The sequence below is a fragment of the Balaenoptera ricei genome, chromosome 5 (assembly GCF_028023285.1).
Source record: "Balaenoptera ricei isolate mBalRic1 chromosome 5, mBalRic1.hap2, whole genome shotgun sequence".
In the NCBI taxonomy this organism is placed as follows: domain Eukaryota; kingdom Metazoa; phylum Chordata; class Mammalia; order Artiodactyla; family Balaenopteridae; genus Balaenoptera; species Balaenoptera ricei.
This window is the reverse complement of record NC_082643.1, coordinates 75,753,455-75,769,575: the sequence shown is the minus strand read 5'-3', so window position 1 is coordinate 75,769,575 and position 16,121 is coordinate 75,753,455. Positions and strand designations below refer to the sequence as shown.

Sequence of the window (16,121 nt, the reverse complement as noted above, 5' to 3'; positions counted from 1 at the left end):
ACTTTAATCTGCATATTTATCTTATCTCTTTTCGGCTTGTAAACCTTCAACAGCTACTCAGCATACGTAAGAAAAGTTGGAACCTCCTGGCTTGGCATTCAAGGCCCTGTAAAATTTGACCCCGGCCTACCTTTCTGATCATGTCTTTGCTTCCCTTTGCCCGGAATCTCCTTTCCCCATCTGGCACTCTAGTGGTTCCACAAAGCCATCCAACAGCTGTCTTCATCTCTGCTCAGGAAAAGCTCTCTTCATCCTTCCTCACTCGGCACACAGGCAATGTCTTGCCCAGGTGCCTCTGCTCATCCAAACTTTTCCCGAAATTCAAGATCTAGCTCAAGTTACCCCACAATTCTCTCTTCTGCTTTTGAATTCGTAGAGCATTTGACACAGGAACCAGCATTTGCCACAAAAATCTAGAGACACTGAGATCACGTAATCCAAATCCTTCATTTTCCACACAAGATCATTTTTCACCTTTATAGAGTTCCCATCTTATACTTTTTCATATGTCCCATAATAAGTATAATCTCAGTAAATATTTAATTTACTAGGTGATACTTTAATAAATGTACCTTCTTCAAATGCATCAAAGATCAGCAGATAATCCCTTTGGTAGAAGGTGGTAAGAAGAGAAGCAGGGCATTTTGACAGAGTCCCATAAAAGTCAGAGCCGTATAAAAATACTGTTTTTAATTACCAGCTAATTTTGGCAGACATGGCTGATCCTCATCACATCAGGGAACTTCAGAGAGAGATGAGATTCTCAGAGTGGGAAAGCTCAGGGATGGGGTAAGATGTCTGTTTCACATGTTCCTGGGTATTTTTTTTTTTTAAATTGAGAGCACAACAGTCTATTTGCTTGTGTTGAAGGTTATTTGGGTTTCAACTCCATCAAAATGAGACCCACAACAAAAGAGCCACATCAACATGCCATGTGCTTCCCAGAAGCTGGCCTGGTTTTAACTGTTTTATTTATTTCTGGAGTATATATCTTCTGCAAGTACAGGATAATTCAAAGTGCTTCCAATATGCCTTTTACTCAAGTAACATCACATCTGATTATTTTCTATAAATCATACCTAGAGTACATCTATAGATCACACACACACACACAAAGACATTTTGTAGCACTTAACACTGTCAAAACAACTGCAGATTTTATGGACAGTACTTGTGAGTACATTGCTATGAGGCATTTAAAATGTATTAAAAATGTTACTTATCAAAACTATCAATATTACCCCTGGTAAATCACTCTAATGTGAATTTAAGTATCATGCTAATAAATGCTACAAAGGAAGAATCTATCCTGGAACAAAAACTTAAGAGATACACAGTGTTCTCAGTTGAATTATATTTAATTGAAGTGATTTGTATATATTACTATGAGTGTATTTGACAGATACGAGAAACAAAATGTAAAATTCTTACCTTGGGTCTGTTTCTTGTTCACTGCATTATCAGCTTTATGTCGTTTCTAAAATTTAAAAGCAAAAACAAAAACTGTGAAAAAGTGGATGAGATTAACAAAACAAGATAGCACCTACTACAAAAGAGAGATTTTTAAAACTTATGTTTCTCAAAGATTTTATCCTTTCACACCCATATCAATTTTATAAGTACGCCCAGGGTGTGGTGATGGGAATAATCAGGGTACGCAGGAATTTTAAAATCGAAAGTGCAATCCACAGCATCTTTATATGCTACTCCTGTTCTGGGAGTACAGGGGTGTGGTCCTCGGAAGGATCTTACATTATCATACAGGTACGATTAAAATTTTAATGTACTAGCTGGGCTTCCCTGGTGGCGCAGTGGTTGAGAATCTGCCTGCCAATGCAGGGGACACGGGTTCGAGCCCTGGTCTGGGAAGATCCCACGTGCCGCGGAGCGGCTGGGCCCGTGAGCCACAATTACTGAGCCTGCGCGTCTGGAGCCTGTGCTCCGCAACAAGAGAGGCCGCGATAGTGGGAGGACCGCGCACCGCGATGAAGAGTGACCCCCGCTTGCCACAACTAGAGAAAGCCCTCGCACAGAAACGAAGACCCAACACAGACAAAAATAAAAATAAAATAAATAAATTAAAAGTTAAGTACATTGGAAATTGGAAATAATGTTAATTCCGATTTAAAAAAAAAATTTTAATGTACTAGAAAAGATGGAGCTGAAAGGCTGATTTAGACTTTTGTTTAAATAACTTACTTAAAAAAGAAGATTGCCCATGAGAATTACCTATAATAACTACCATTTAATAATGGTACTGAAATATTTTCAGTTTCTTATGAAATTCATTATCTAATTAGCTGAGTACGTCCTCTATAATTTAATGACGTGCCGATGTCTGTCAATGACGGGAACCAAATATGTCTACCGTTTGCACAAAGCTGCTTCTCCCCACTGTTCCCCTACAGCCCCCTCTCCCACTACCGCAAGTCACTGAGTCTCATTTTCCCTCCTCCCAAAGCAAGAAAAAATTAAACGGTAAACAAATGAGTTAGTCTAAGTCTAGGTGGGTGAGTTTGAAAAGCTACAGAAGCCAAGATTTTATAGCAGTAAGAAAGAGAATGGGAAGGTCAGAGGAAAGGTGAGAATTTGAGTGGCCAGGGGAGGCTATCTTCTCTACGGTTCAACTAGAGGTTTTCCATGGCTTCTGTCTAAACTTACAGCATCGAGCATAACACATCAGCCTCTGCTGACGCAGAAGAAATGTGTTGGGTGTAACTGACTCTGAGCTCAAAGATTCTATCATATAAAGCCCAGGGTCAGGTTTAGCTGCACATACCTGACCACAAGGTGGGTTGACATGAGTGTAATAAAATGAGTTCCTAAGTTCCCCGTTTGAGAAGAAACATGGTTTTTAGAATCACAGGCATAAATGAAAACACTTTTCCAGAGAAAAGCCTGGGCTTGTAGATAAGCACTCCAAGACACAGCAGCGCTGATGAGGAGTGGCATGATAGCTGGCACTGTGAGCTCAGTTCATCCGAACAATCAGCCACTGAACTGCACAAAATGCAAATAAGGCATTCAGAACGCCTCTGTGGAAGGCTTGTTGAAAATGATTCCTGCCACATCCATACGCAGGAACACACCACAATTCCTTCTCAATAAAACACTCACTAATAAAAGTGTAACAATGCAGACTTTTAATAGTCAAATTATTGCTTCCAAAAGTAAGCACATGATTTGCCAGCAAAGGTTCTTAAATAAATTTTTAAAGTTCTGTTAAATTTGCAGCATCAGTGGAGAATATTTTATGATTGATAAAACTCTAAAATACTTACTCTTTTTTTGCTGTTAATAAAGATCTTAAGAAAATTAGGAAGTAACCCAAAATAAATTTTGGTCCAAAATAAATTTGGTCCAAGGCAAATTTAGATATCTGAAGGCAGTGCAAATATTTCCAGAACAATGCACATCTATGACAGACAATGGTTACACTTCCAACTGAAGGAGACAAATAAAAGCTAATTAATGAAACCCTCCACTTAAACTGGAAATTTAATCTTAGTGAAACTTAAGGAGATCCTGAACATTTCTTTCCATCTGCAGAGAATTCTTATATAGGAGCCTCTCCTTCCTCAACCTTCCCACCACAGAATAAATTAGGTTACTTGTCAAGAAACAATTGTTTTGAATATACATAAGGATCCAACCCAGATAGGTACATTCTAATCTTATCATTACATTGTATCCGAAAGAGATCCTATTTCTTCTAAAACTAATAGTTCAGAAGAAATTAATATAGCTATTCTCTGAGTTCAAATACTTCTACTGTCCTGTAATCAGAGTTCATTTAATATCACTGAGAGCTAGTGAATTATTTAATATTATCAATATTTGATTGACAGTGGTCCAATAAACTCTACTGTATAAATAGTGCCATGAACTTTATGGTTCTTAAGCATGTGGTACTGACCACCCCTTCCTACTGGAAACCCTTCCCTCCCTAGACATATCTTAAGACATCATTACCCAGGTGTTCTACCTGCACCATGGCCCCTTCTTTATCTCTCTGAGATGGATTTCCTCAAGGCTTACTCCCTGCCCTCTCCACTTCTCACTCTCCACTCTCTTAGTTCATTCATAACTGCAATTTCAATGATAACTGTTATCTAAATATATACCAGCCAAGACTCTCATCTGAGCTCCAGACTATTATATCCAGTTGCCTCCCTGACAGCTCCCTCTGGCAGTCTCAAAGGCATCTCACACTACGTCCAAAAGGTAGTCTCTGACTTTAACCCCCAAGACTAGGTACTTGTCTCAGAATGGAACCACATACCATCCACTTGCACAAACCAGCAACCTGAGAGTCGTAAGTACCTTCTTTCCCTTTCGCTCTCATCCAGTGTATTTCTTCATTCAATAAATGTTAACAAAATACTGTGTCAGGCCCTGTTACTATTGCTGATACAGCAATGAACAAGAGACAAAAACTCTTGCTCTCGTGGAACTTACATTCTAGTTGTTGGAGATAAAACATTAATAAAATGAGTAGGGGGCTTCCCTGGTGGCGCAGTGGTTGAGAGTCTGCCTGCCAATGCAGAGCACACGGGTTCAAGCCCCGGTCCGGGAAGATCCCACATGCCGCGGAGCAACTGGGCCCGTGAGCCACAATTGCTGAGCCTGCGCGTCTGGAGCCTGTGCTCCGCAACAAGAGAGGCTGCCATAGTGAGAGGCCCGCGCGCTGTGATGAAGAGTGGCCCCCACTTGCCGCAACTGGAGAAGGCCCTCGCGCAGAAACGAAGACCCAACACAGCCATAAATAAATTAAATAAATAAATAAATAATTAAAAAAAAAAATAAAAATAAAAAAATAAAATGAGTAGGATATACAGCATTTCAGATGGTGATAAGTCTTGTCAATTTTACTCCTAAATATATATTGAATTCATTTTTCCATATTTCTTTATCTTTACAATACCACTTAGTTTAAGGCATCTTTATGTTTTCATACCAACTATTACCAAAATCCTCTCTTCTTTCCTTGCAATCCATTTTCTATATTTTAGTCAAAAAGGTCTTTGAATGATGACCACACAGTTAACATTTATTCGGCACTAATTATATACTAAGCACTGCTCTAAGGACTTTAGTGCATCATTTAATTCTCATAATAGCTGGTGTGGTTACCCGAGTAACGTCTGTCCCCTGTACTAGACTGCAAGCTCGATCATAACTACTTTTACTCACTGGCATATTCCCAGGATTTGGTCTCTGAACACTGTAGACTTTAAATAAGTATTTGTTTTATAATGATTAAAGTTTATCAGTGTTTAAGTGAACAAGTGTATAGCAAAGAAGGCATGTTTTTAAAGGTGAATATTATCAATTTAACAACGTTGACTCTTACCATAAGAATTAACATTTGACATTATGCAGCTTTCTTTTAAACAAAGAGTTCTCCAATGATTCTATATTTTCAAGTAAGCGTATATGTAATTTGTTACTTATACACAAAAACAGGAAATCATATTATGTTAAGGTGTCCAAAGCACTGAGAGTTAAAATTCACTGGGGTGGTTGAGTCTTAGGTACTTCTTACTGTTTTATTGTAAAATTTTTTTAAAAAAGGTTGTTTAACAGAACATAAAGGAAGGCTTACTAGAATGTAAGCTTTGTTTCATTCACTGATGTAAGAGTGGTAGACGTTACTGTATTCACCAATATCTAATTCTCCTCTATTGCTATGGACACTGAGATTAGAGCTCCCTTTTGTCATGTCTCTAGTTCTAATATTGTGCTGTAAGCAGATGTGATATGCACCATTTCTATGTACCTCCATTCTCTCCCTTCCTCTGGTCTGGTGACCACTGATATCCCACACAGCAGAGCCCTGATTCAGCTGCATCCCTGAGTGACTACATGACCAATGGTGCCTCCTGCCCTCCCTTCCTCCTGGACGAAAACCTGCAGTGTCTTTGAGTACATGAAAAATCAACTTATGTTTAAGCCCCTGGTATTTGGGACTTGATGATTACTGCAGCAAAAGTTTAACAAATCCTAAAACATACCCTAATGAATCCTGGGCACCTAAGTACTGCTTCACATATCTTTGTTGAATGAATGAAAAATTATACGTATTAATTATAATTACTGATAAAGATACTCTTTGTCCAACTATCTAAACGCTTACCTGATTGTTTTTCCTTTTCTAGGGAGTAACATTTCAAACTTTCTATCACCTTACACGTTGACATAAACTTCTTATTAAACCATTCTTACAGAACATTTTTAGTCAATTTCTTAACACTGTTTTTTTAATTGGAAAACTACTTCACGTGATATCTTATTACCCACAATACTATTATTACATCCTTCAGGAACTGCCTGATTAGCTGCTTTCCAATAGTATCCAGTTATTACATATGCCAATAAGAGTTCTGTTATAAACAAGCAAACAAACTTCTTGGATACTATTTTATTTACCATGTGCTTTCATAAAGAGAGATATTAGAAACCATAGCTAGAGAGTTTATAGTTTTGCTAGGGAAAAGGGAAAAAAAAGGAAAGGCAGTTTAGAGCAGTGATTATAAGGCAGGGGCTCTGGAACCAAACAGCCTTATTAGCTCTGTGACCTTGGGCAAGTTAACTTACCCCTCTGTGCCTCCTCTCCCTCATCTTTAAAATGGGGATAATATCAATAATCTTTAAAGTTGTTATAAGATTTAATAAATGAAAAGGACATAGAGCAAGTACATGGAACCCAGAAGCTCAATAAATGTTATTAATATTATTGTTGGTGACTCTCTACAATAATACAGAGGAAGAATACTAGATGGGATGGAATTCTGATTCCATTGATTTCTTGCATAAGTTACACAACCTCTCTAAGCCTCAGCTTTCTTACCTTTAAAATGAGGCTAAAAATCTAACTTGCAAAGTTACTGAATGAATTAAGTTTTTAAAAATTTGCAAAAATGACAGCACAATGCCTAGCAAATAAGAGATGTTCAATGAAAATTAGGTTAAACAAAGAAAGAAAGGGGAATATACATAAGGCAAAGAAAGAGACAAAACTGTAGTAAAGACCAATCCTTAAGGACTGCCAAGTGCAAGTACAATTTAAAGGATGGTAAGTCTGTGTGGAGTGATACAGGTGAGAAGAGAGTCCCTTAAATTTTCAGCTAGTGGTCCCTGGCAAGTATGTCATTTCCAGCTAGAGGACTATGATGTTTTACACACACACACACACACACACACACACACACACACACACCCTCTGTTTGTACCCCAAGACACTTGGATGTTTTTGAGGTTGATGATCTAAATGGTCAGTTGACCCATTTCTAATATGCCTAGTGATGTTACAGCTCATGTGTTCTTCATGAGATCCCAATTTGATTCTTTACAAAAATAATATCAATGTTTGTACAACTTTAAATTGGAGCTTTCTAAAGAATGTCTCAGCCTTTCCTTGTCTTACCATCTGACTTGCCTAAGGCTTGACAGACGATCATTTCAGACAGGCAATGTATTTAAAGGGCACAGAAAAAAAAATATTAGCTTCCTCAACTAAAGTAGTTAAAATAACGGTGAAAAAGGAAAAAGAAAAGTCTGATTTTATTTTGGGCAACTTATTTTATAAAGGGGAAACTGATTTCCCCTTTTCTCTACTACTACAGAATAACAAAAATAGCAAATTTGCTGTTATTTTCTTTTAATAAAAGGAAACAGAACTACTAAAATAAGATGAAAAGGAATCAAAGTTATTTAATAAGGTGAAAACTGTGGCATATAAATGAAAAAATAAAAAAATACAAAAAACTCTACATTTAGAGAATTTGGAGGTTACCATGTTTAACCTGAAATAATGTTCACATTGAAAATTAAGCATACTTGAAAACAGTGTGCAAATATAGTTTTCTCTCCAAGCCAATTACTACATTCAAATTAATTTATTTCATTACAAAGGTACAAACCTAAGAGGTCATGTAATAAGCATTCTGTAATATTAATCCTATAGCAGTCAAGAGGAATTAACTCTAGGGATGGGAGCATATTTTAAATACTTTTAAGTTGAATGGGTATTTTAAACAGTCTGTGTCAAGAATTAAACAACTTAGGAAGAAACTAATTTTTTAAAGTATGTATATAGAAATAACAGTTACATTTATTTATGAAAAAAACAAATACTTACAATATCTTCTATTATCTCTTTGACAGCTGCCACAGCTAAAATAAATAAGAGAGGAACCAGTGTTGTGTAGCGACCTGTTGGTGATACATCAGGTATTTGCTATCGGAAGAGAAAAAAAGGATGAGAAATTCAGTAAGAACTAGAAGGTTTATAATACATTTAAAAACAACAAAGTCTTGGAGCTTCTTAAAACATGTTTCATTGATTTTACCATCTTGGTAGACTAACACTGCGTGAGGTAATTTGCTTGTATCTAGTATGTAGCTGGGAGAGAGGGTTAATTAGCTTCATGGCAAGCAGTTATGTGTAGGACTAACACCTACAAAGGGGGACTGGTTAACTAAATTACAGCATGTCCATATACTCAAATTTCACACAACCATTAAGGATGTTATTTTAGAAACACTGTGAATCACACGGGAAAATATCCACACATTATTATATGGATAAAGCAGATGATAAGACATATATACTCTAAGATCCTCTTTTTGCAAAGTAAGTCAATTAACAATGCTTGGGATGAAAAAAAAAAAAAAAAATAGACCAGAAGGATAAAAACCCAAATTTTAAGACAGTAATTGCCTCTTGGTGGTGGTGGAATAATAAGTTATAAAATTTTTTCTTTGTTGTGTTTTCTTATGCTTTTTGCATGAACATAGACTACTTTTTAGTAAAATGAAACTTTTTTTCCTAATTAAAACTAACCCAAATACAAAATGAAAAAATTTTAAAATGGTAACTTACATTCTAAGGTTCAGAATTGACAATGTTACTGTTACTAAAATAACTCACTAGTTTAAGAAAAAGTCCCATCCCCCTTTACAACCCAAAATGAACAGTCCCCGCCACATTAAATTTACAGAATGTTTAAAATAAGTTGATAAAAATGAATCAAAAAAAAAAATGAATCAAAAGGCTTGACAAGGTAGCAGCAGTATTCTAACTCAGCTTGCAGCAGGAGCTGGAAATGCCCACCAAACCAGCTTATCACTCTGTGCTTAGATAAGCTTCAGAAGATTGGTCATGGGCTTAAGAAAAACATTTATTAATATCTGAACACATGATTTTGAGCTAAGGTTTTACAACATGACTTTACCTGAAGCAGTGCAATAAAGAGAAAAAATGAATTAGCGGCTCTTCTGAACTGAGAGTAGAGAAATCTCGGAAGGAATGTGATTACGTTATATTTTGCAGTGCTAGAAAACAAAAATGAAAAGTAGCATAAAAGTTAATTACTCCACAATTAGCACTCACGTTTACAAAATTCCATTATCGCCATATAAAAAATTAAATGATGAACAAATGCCCTCTGTTTTAAATCGGGAGAATACTGCAAATGGTCATTAACCTCAAAGAAAAGGAGTGAAAGGAACTGTCTAAATAGTAAGAGTTTAATTTTCTGCACAATATCTTTTGTTCTCTTTGGCCAATCATCCTGTTATCATTACTAGCAACAGCTTACAAAGAAGAGCACCTTTCGTTAAGATAGTGTATAATATGTTAATAGAAAATAAAATCTTGCAAAAAAAAACATCAGCAATTTGAGCAAGACCAGAAACATCAAACAGAGGGACTTCCCTGGATAACGTCAGAGAAATGGGGAGTTTTGTGGGGTTCTGTCTGAATTTTCTTCATGGCTCCTCTAGAAACTTGGCTAGGACTCCACACCAAACACATCAGATACGTCCACAATCAGGAAGATATCACCATTTAGGTCTCAGAAATATCCAATCTTCCTCTTGTTAATTAAATAGAAAGGAGATTAAAGGGACACATGCCACACTCCTTCAGCTCAGAAAAGTTACTGTAGAATTTGAAGGTGTAAATATTAATTTTAAACGGTCATTTCACAAATCTAGGAGTTTTGTCACCAGAACACTACTGGGCTGACGTGTGGTGGGAAGGGGGCTGGTGTTCATTTGGTTCCGGAGGCCACTTAGTGAATAGTGCTTATAACAGCAATAGTTTTACATTATTGTTGGAATGAAAATAGAACAGTGAAGTAATTCTCACACCTTCCATTCCTCGACACTATCCGGAATTTTGCAAGTATCAAAAGCCAATATTTAAAGACTATTTAACAAAAAGGAGTTCTAAGTGAAGAACTGCAAAGACTTCTTTTAAAAGGTGAAAACTTGTTAATCAAAAACAACAGTTCGTGGGTCTATTAACAGGTTTAAGACAAAGGCACATACCCATGAACAGTTTTCATTATTCAGATACTGTAACTAGAATCGGTAGCATACATATGGCTGCTTAGCCTTTCTTCTCCTTCCTGCTTCTAGATTCTTATTAACATCTCCTTCTTGGCTAGAAGATGGAGAAACAGCTGATTCACACTGCCTCCAGTAAGCTCTTAAATATTAAACTGATTTAACTGAAAGCTCCTTGCAAGCATTTTCATTCTGGTCTGGCAGGGGAGATGTCCTCCCAAGTTCTGCTGTAATAGCTAGTCCCAAGCATTCTTTGGTAGTTCTTACCTGACATGGTTATTGCAGAATTTTGTCAGCTGGGGCTGGTTGATGAATATAGTCCTTACTTCCTCCTGGTCAGCCAGTGAAGTCTTCTCTGAAACATCATCAGTCTTCTCATAACCTTAAAGAGAGAGAGAGTCTTATTTGATAAGAAATGTTTCATTTTATTATCCAGACCAAAAACACATTTCATAACTATCCTAGAGCCTAAAATCTGTTAAAAGCTATCTGCTTCCCTGTTATTGGTGTTGCTTCTGTTCTAATAAAAGGAAAAATCCCCACATTTAACATTTCTACTAAATTTAAAAGGCAGCACTCAGCAGTCATGTAAAAGCTGACCCATTTCAAAAACAGTAACATCAATTTTTAATTTGTACCCATCTTTTCCCCAGAAATGTTCAACTTATTTCCTTCCATTACATAAAAATATGTCCAAAAGTAACACAAAATTCTAAAATGCTTTACACTTTTAGATAAGACTAACAAGACAGAAGTAATGACAATACATTCTGAAAATTTAAGCATACACATTTAATGCTTTTCTGGTTTTGCTTTTTCTTTGTGAATAAAAACAGAGAAAAAGATAAACATTAAGGTTTAAATAGGCAACTACCACAATGATCTAACTCACTATGATCATCTTAATCTTTCCAGTAATTAAAATTTATATTTATGAATCATCTTAAGTTTCTTAAGATCAAGTCACCTCACCATCACTGAAACAACGTAAATAGATACAGGCAATTTCAACTGGGTAACACCTTGCTGCAATGTTGACAACACTTTTAAAAATACACACAGCTTCTAGAAGAACAGAAAAAATTTTAAACTGCTTATTTTACTTTTTAGTGAGAATTAAATGAGACTGAATTAAATCAGTCCCTTACCCCTTTCCTCGAGTCACCAACAGTACTTTCTCTCAAATACCCACTTTTCTTCTCTTTTCTGCCTACTCAGTGCCAACTCCTCCCAAAAGACCTGCCAACAGGGGTCTCTTCTGAAGTATTCTCTGGTGCTAAAGTCAGTGCACCTTCACTATGTTCCCACAGGCCTCTGTACCTCCCCTGTCCCCTGAATCTGTCCCCTACCAGAATGGAACTCCCTGGGGCCATAGCTGACGTGCTACTTATCTTCCAGTACCAGTACTAACAAAGAGCAGGTACTCAATAAATGTTTGCCAAATAAATAAAAACGAAATGACAAAGGACTGGTTATGTGCCCATTTCTTTGAGAGCAAGCAAATGATTCTCCACCCACTGATAAAGAAACTGATGACAGCCATGTGCTGGTAACAACTTGTACAATAAAAGCTCGCCTGTGGGGTTCCGTTACCCTATGAAACCAGAAAATCATAGGAGCTTCCTACAAAGGTGGGGAACATGAGCATAGGGACCGGGAAGGTGAGAAACAGTGTAGTTGTGTGCAGGACAGTGCAAACAGGACAACACTGCTGAAGAATACACAAAAGGCAAGGTAAAGACAGGTGAGATACAGTGCTGAAAAAGCACACAGGCCAGGTTTAAAAGGACCTCTCATGCTTGTGAAGAAGTCTGGATCACATCCTCTCGTTGGTAGTGAGCCACTGAAAGCTTGCCAAGGAGAGAGGCACAGGGTGAGAGCCACATTTTATACTCATCACTTCGGAGGTCACATGGATCCAAATTAGGTACCGTCACACTCATTTTGCAGTTTTAGACACATTAGCAGCTTTGCCCATGGTCACATGGTTAATAATTATCTGTCACTACACCATGTTTTAGACACAACACAAACTTTCCTCCCTAGTGTATACAATCAAAATTCCACATAGGGATTGCTAAAGACTGAATGTTTATGTCTCCTCCAAAATCCATCTGTTGAAATCCTAACTCTGTGATGGTATTAGGAGGAGAAATTTTTTCGAGGTGATTAGGTCATGATGGTGGAATCCTCATAAGAGGGATTAGTGCCCCTTCTAAAAGAGGCCCCAGAGAGATCCCTCACCCCCCCACACACACATGTGAGGACACAGCAAGAAGACGGTCCTCTACGAACCAGAAGGTGGCCCCTCACCACACACCTAATCTGCCAGTGCCTTGATCTTGGACTTCCCAGGCTCCAGAATTATGAGAAGTAAATTTGTTATTCATAAACCAGGCAGTCTATAGTATTTTATTAAAGCAGCCTGAACAGACTAAGCCATGGGTTATCAAACAGAGGCACAGCAATATTAAAATTCTTAGAAATCTTTTATTAGATTTTCCTTGATGACAGCACAATGACCGTAGTGTACTGTTTACAGTACCTCAACTGGACAAGGTGCCTCAAGAAAACCAGCTCTCCACTCTGCTTTGAACTGATATCCTCAAGTTGTACTTACTTTACGTAACTGGATGTTCTCAGCTGAGGTGTTAGGTGTCACTCCTTACCTGACACATCCATTTATACTGGGGTTTCAAATGCTGCCAGGTAAACTTGGACATCACCTCTCCCCATCACATATGAATCTGTATTCAAGAATTTCTATGGGGCAAAGGACCCTCCTAGGAAAAAGGGATTGGAATCGCCTCTTTCCTTAAATTTTGGTCTCATACTTCTGGGTTAGAGGTGAACACATCCCCTATAACCGATCAATATGCACCAGACAACTCTGTTTTTATGCTTCTTTTTTTTTTCTTTTAAAAATGTTCTCTGCAGGAGATTGGTTCAAGGTGGCGGAGTAGAAGGACGTGCTCTCACTCCCCCTTGCAAGAGCACCAGAATCACAACTAACTGCTGAACAATCATTGACAGGAAGATGCTGGAACTCACCAAAAAAGACACCCCACATCCAAAGACAAAGGAGAAGCCACAATGAGATGGTAGGAGGGGCGCAATCACAATAAAATCAAATCGCGTAACTGCTGGGTGGGTGACTCACAAACTGGAGAACACTTATACCACACAAGTCCACCCACTGGAGTGAAGGTTCTGAGCCCCACGTCAGGCTTCCTAACCTGGGGGTCTGGCAATGGGAAGGGGAATTCCTAGAGAATCAGACATTGAAGGCTAGCGGGATTTGATTACAGGACTTCGACAGGACTGGGGGAAACAGAGACTCCACTCCTGAAGGGCACACACAAAGTACTGTGCACATGGGGACCGAGGGTAAGGAGCAGTGACCCCATAGGAGACTGAACCAGACCTACCTGCTAGTGTTGGAGGGTCTCCTGCAGAGGCAGGGGGTGGTTGTGGCTCACCTTGGGGACAAGAACACGGGCAGCAGAAGTTCTGGGAAGTACTCCTTGGCGTGAGACCTCCCAGAGTCTGCCATGAGCCCCACCAAAGAGCCTGGGTAGGCTCCAGTGTTGGGTCGCCTCAGGCCAAATAACCAACAGGGAGGGAACCCAGCCCCACCCATCAGCAGACAAGTGGATTAAAGTTCTACTGAACTCTGCCCACCAGAGCAACAGCCAGCTCTACCCACCACCAGTACCTCCCATCAGGAAACCTTCACAAGCCTCTTAGATAGCCTAATCCACCAGAGGACAGATAGCAGAAGCAAGGAGAACTACACTCCTGCAGCCTGTGGAACAAAAACCACATTCACAGAAAGACAGACAAAATGAAAAGGCAGAGGGCTATGTACCAGATGAAGGAACAAGATAAAACACCAGAAAAACAACTAAATGAAGTGGAGATAGGCAACCTTCCAGAAAAGGAAATCAGAATAACGATAGTGAGGATTATCCAGGACCTCGGAAAAAGAATGGAGGCAAAGATCTAGTGAGGATTATCCAGGACCTCGGAAAAAGAATGGAGGCAAAGATCGAGAAGATGCAAGAAATGTTTAACAAAGACTTAGAAAAATTAAAGAACAAACAAACAGAGATGAACAATGCAATAGCTGAAATGAAAAATACACTACAAGGAATCAATGGCAGAATAACTGAGGCAGAAGAACGGATAAGTGACCTGGAAGACAGAATGGTGTAATTCACTGCTGTGGAACAGAATAAAGAAAACAGAATGAAAAGAAATGAAGACAGGCTAAGAGACCTCTGGGGCAACATTAAATGCAACAACATTCGCATTATAGGGGTCCCAGAAGGAGAAGAGAGAGAGAAAGGACCAGAGAAAATATTTGAAGAGATTATAGTCGAGAACTTCCCTAACATGGGAAAGGAAACAGCCACCCAAGTCCAGGAAGTGCAGAGAGTCCCATACAGGATAAACCCAAGGAGAAACACGCCGAGACACATAGTAATCAAATTGGCAAAAAATAAAGACAAAGAAAAATTATTGAAAGCAACAAGGGAAAAAAGACAAATAACATACAAGGGAACTCCCATAAGGTTAACAGCTGATTTCTCAGCAGAAACTCTACAAGCCAGAAGGGAGTGGCATGACATATTTAAAGTGATGAAAGGGAAGAACCTACAACCAAGATTACTCTACCTGTCAAGGATCTCATTCAGATTCCATGGAGAAATGAAAAGGTTTACAGACAAGCAAAAGCTAAGAGAATTCAGCACCACCAAACCAGCTCTACAACAAATGCTAAAGGAACTTCTCTAAGTGGGAAACACAAGAGAAGTAAAGGACCTACAAAAACAAACCTAAAACAATCAAGAAAATGGTAATAGGAACATACATGTTGATAATTACCTTAAACGTGAATGGATTAAATGCTCCAACCAAAAGACACAGGCTCGCTGAATAGATAAGAACAAGACCCATATATATGCTGTCTACAAGAGACCCACTTCAGACCTAGGGACACATATAGACTGAAAGTGAGGGGATGGAAAAAGATATTCCATGCAAATGGAAATCAAAAGAAAGCTGGAGTAGCAATACTCATATCAGATAAAATAGACTTTAAAATAAAGAAGGTTACAAGAGACAAGGAAGGACACTACATAATGATCAAGGGATCAATCCAAGAAGAAGATATAACAATTATCAATATATATGCACCCAACATAGGAGCACCTCAATACATAAGGCAACTGCTAACAGCTATAAAAGAGGAAACTGACAGGAACACAATAATAGTGGGGGACTTTAACACCTCACTTACACCAATGGACAGATCACCCAAAACGAAAATAAATAAGGAAACAGAAGCTTTAAATGAAACAATAGACCAGATAGATTTAATTGATATTTATAGGACATTCCATCGAAAAACAGCAGATTACACTTTCTTCTCTAGTGTGCACGGAACATTCTCCAGGATAGATCACATCTTGGGTCACAAATGAAGCCTCAGTAAATTTAAGAAAATTGAAATCATATCAAGCATCTTTTCTGACCACAACGCTATGAGATGAGAAATCAGTTACAGGGAAAAAAACGTAAAAACACAAACACATGGAGGCTAAAGAATACGTTATCAAATAACCAAGAGATCACTGAAGAAATCAAAGAGGAAATCAAAAAATACCTAGAGACAAATAACAATGAAAACACGATGATCCAAAACCTATGGGAGGCAGCAAAAGCAGTTCTAAGAGGGAAGTTTATAGCAATACAATCCTACCTCA

The 16,121-nt window shown here is 38.2% G+C and overlaps 1 protein-coding gene across 4 annotated transcripts in view; it reads right to left on the bottom strand.

Moving 5' to 3' along the window:
• Positions 1-16,121, bottom strand: part of ATP8A1 (ATPase phospholipid transporting 8A1) — a 239,586-nt gene that overhangs the window by 189,862 nt on the left and 33,603 nt on the right. For all 4 annotated transcript variants that reach the window (XM_059923073.1, XM_059923074.1, XM_059923072.1 and 1 more), the window contains exons 2-5: positions 10,621-10,735; positions 9,237-9,336; positions 8,141-8,239; positions 1,432-1,477 (exon numbers count right to left, since the gene is read on the bottom strand). In XM_059923073.1, the coding sequence (XP_059779056.1) occupies positions 1,432-1,477; positions 8,141-8,239; positions 9,237-9,336; positions 10,621-10,735 (360 nt within the window). The remainder of the gene's footprint in view (positions 1-1,431; positions 1,478-8,140; positions 8,240-9,236; positions 9,337-10,620; positions 10,736-16,121) is intronic.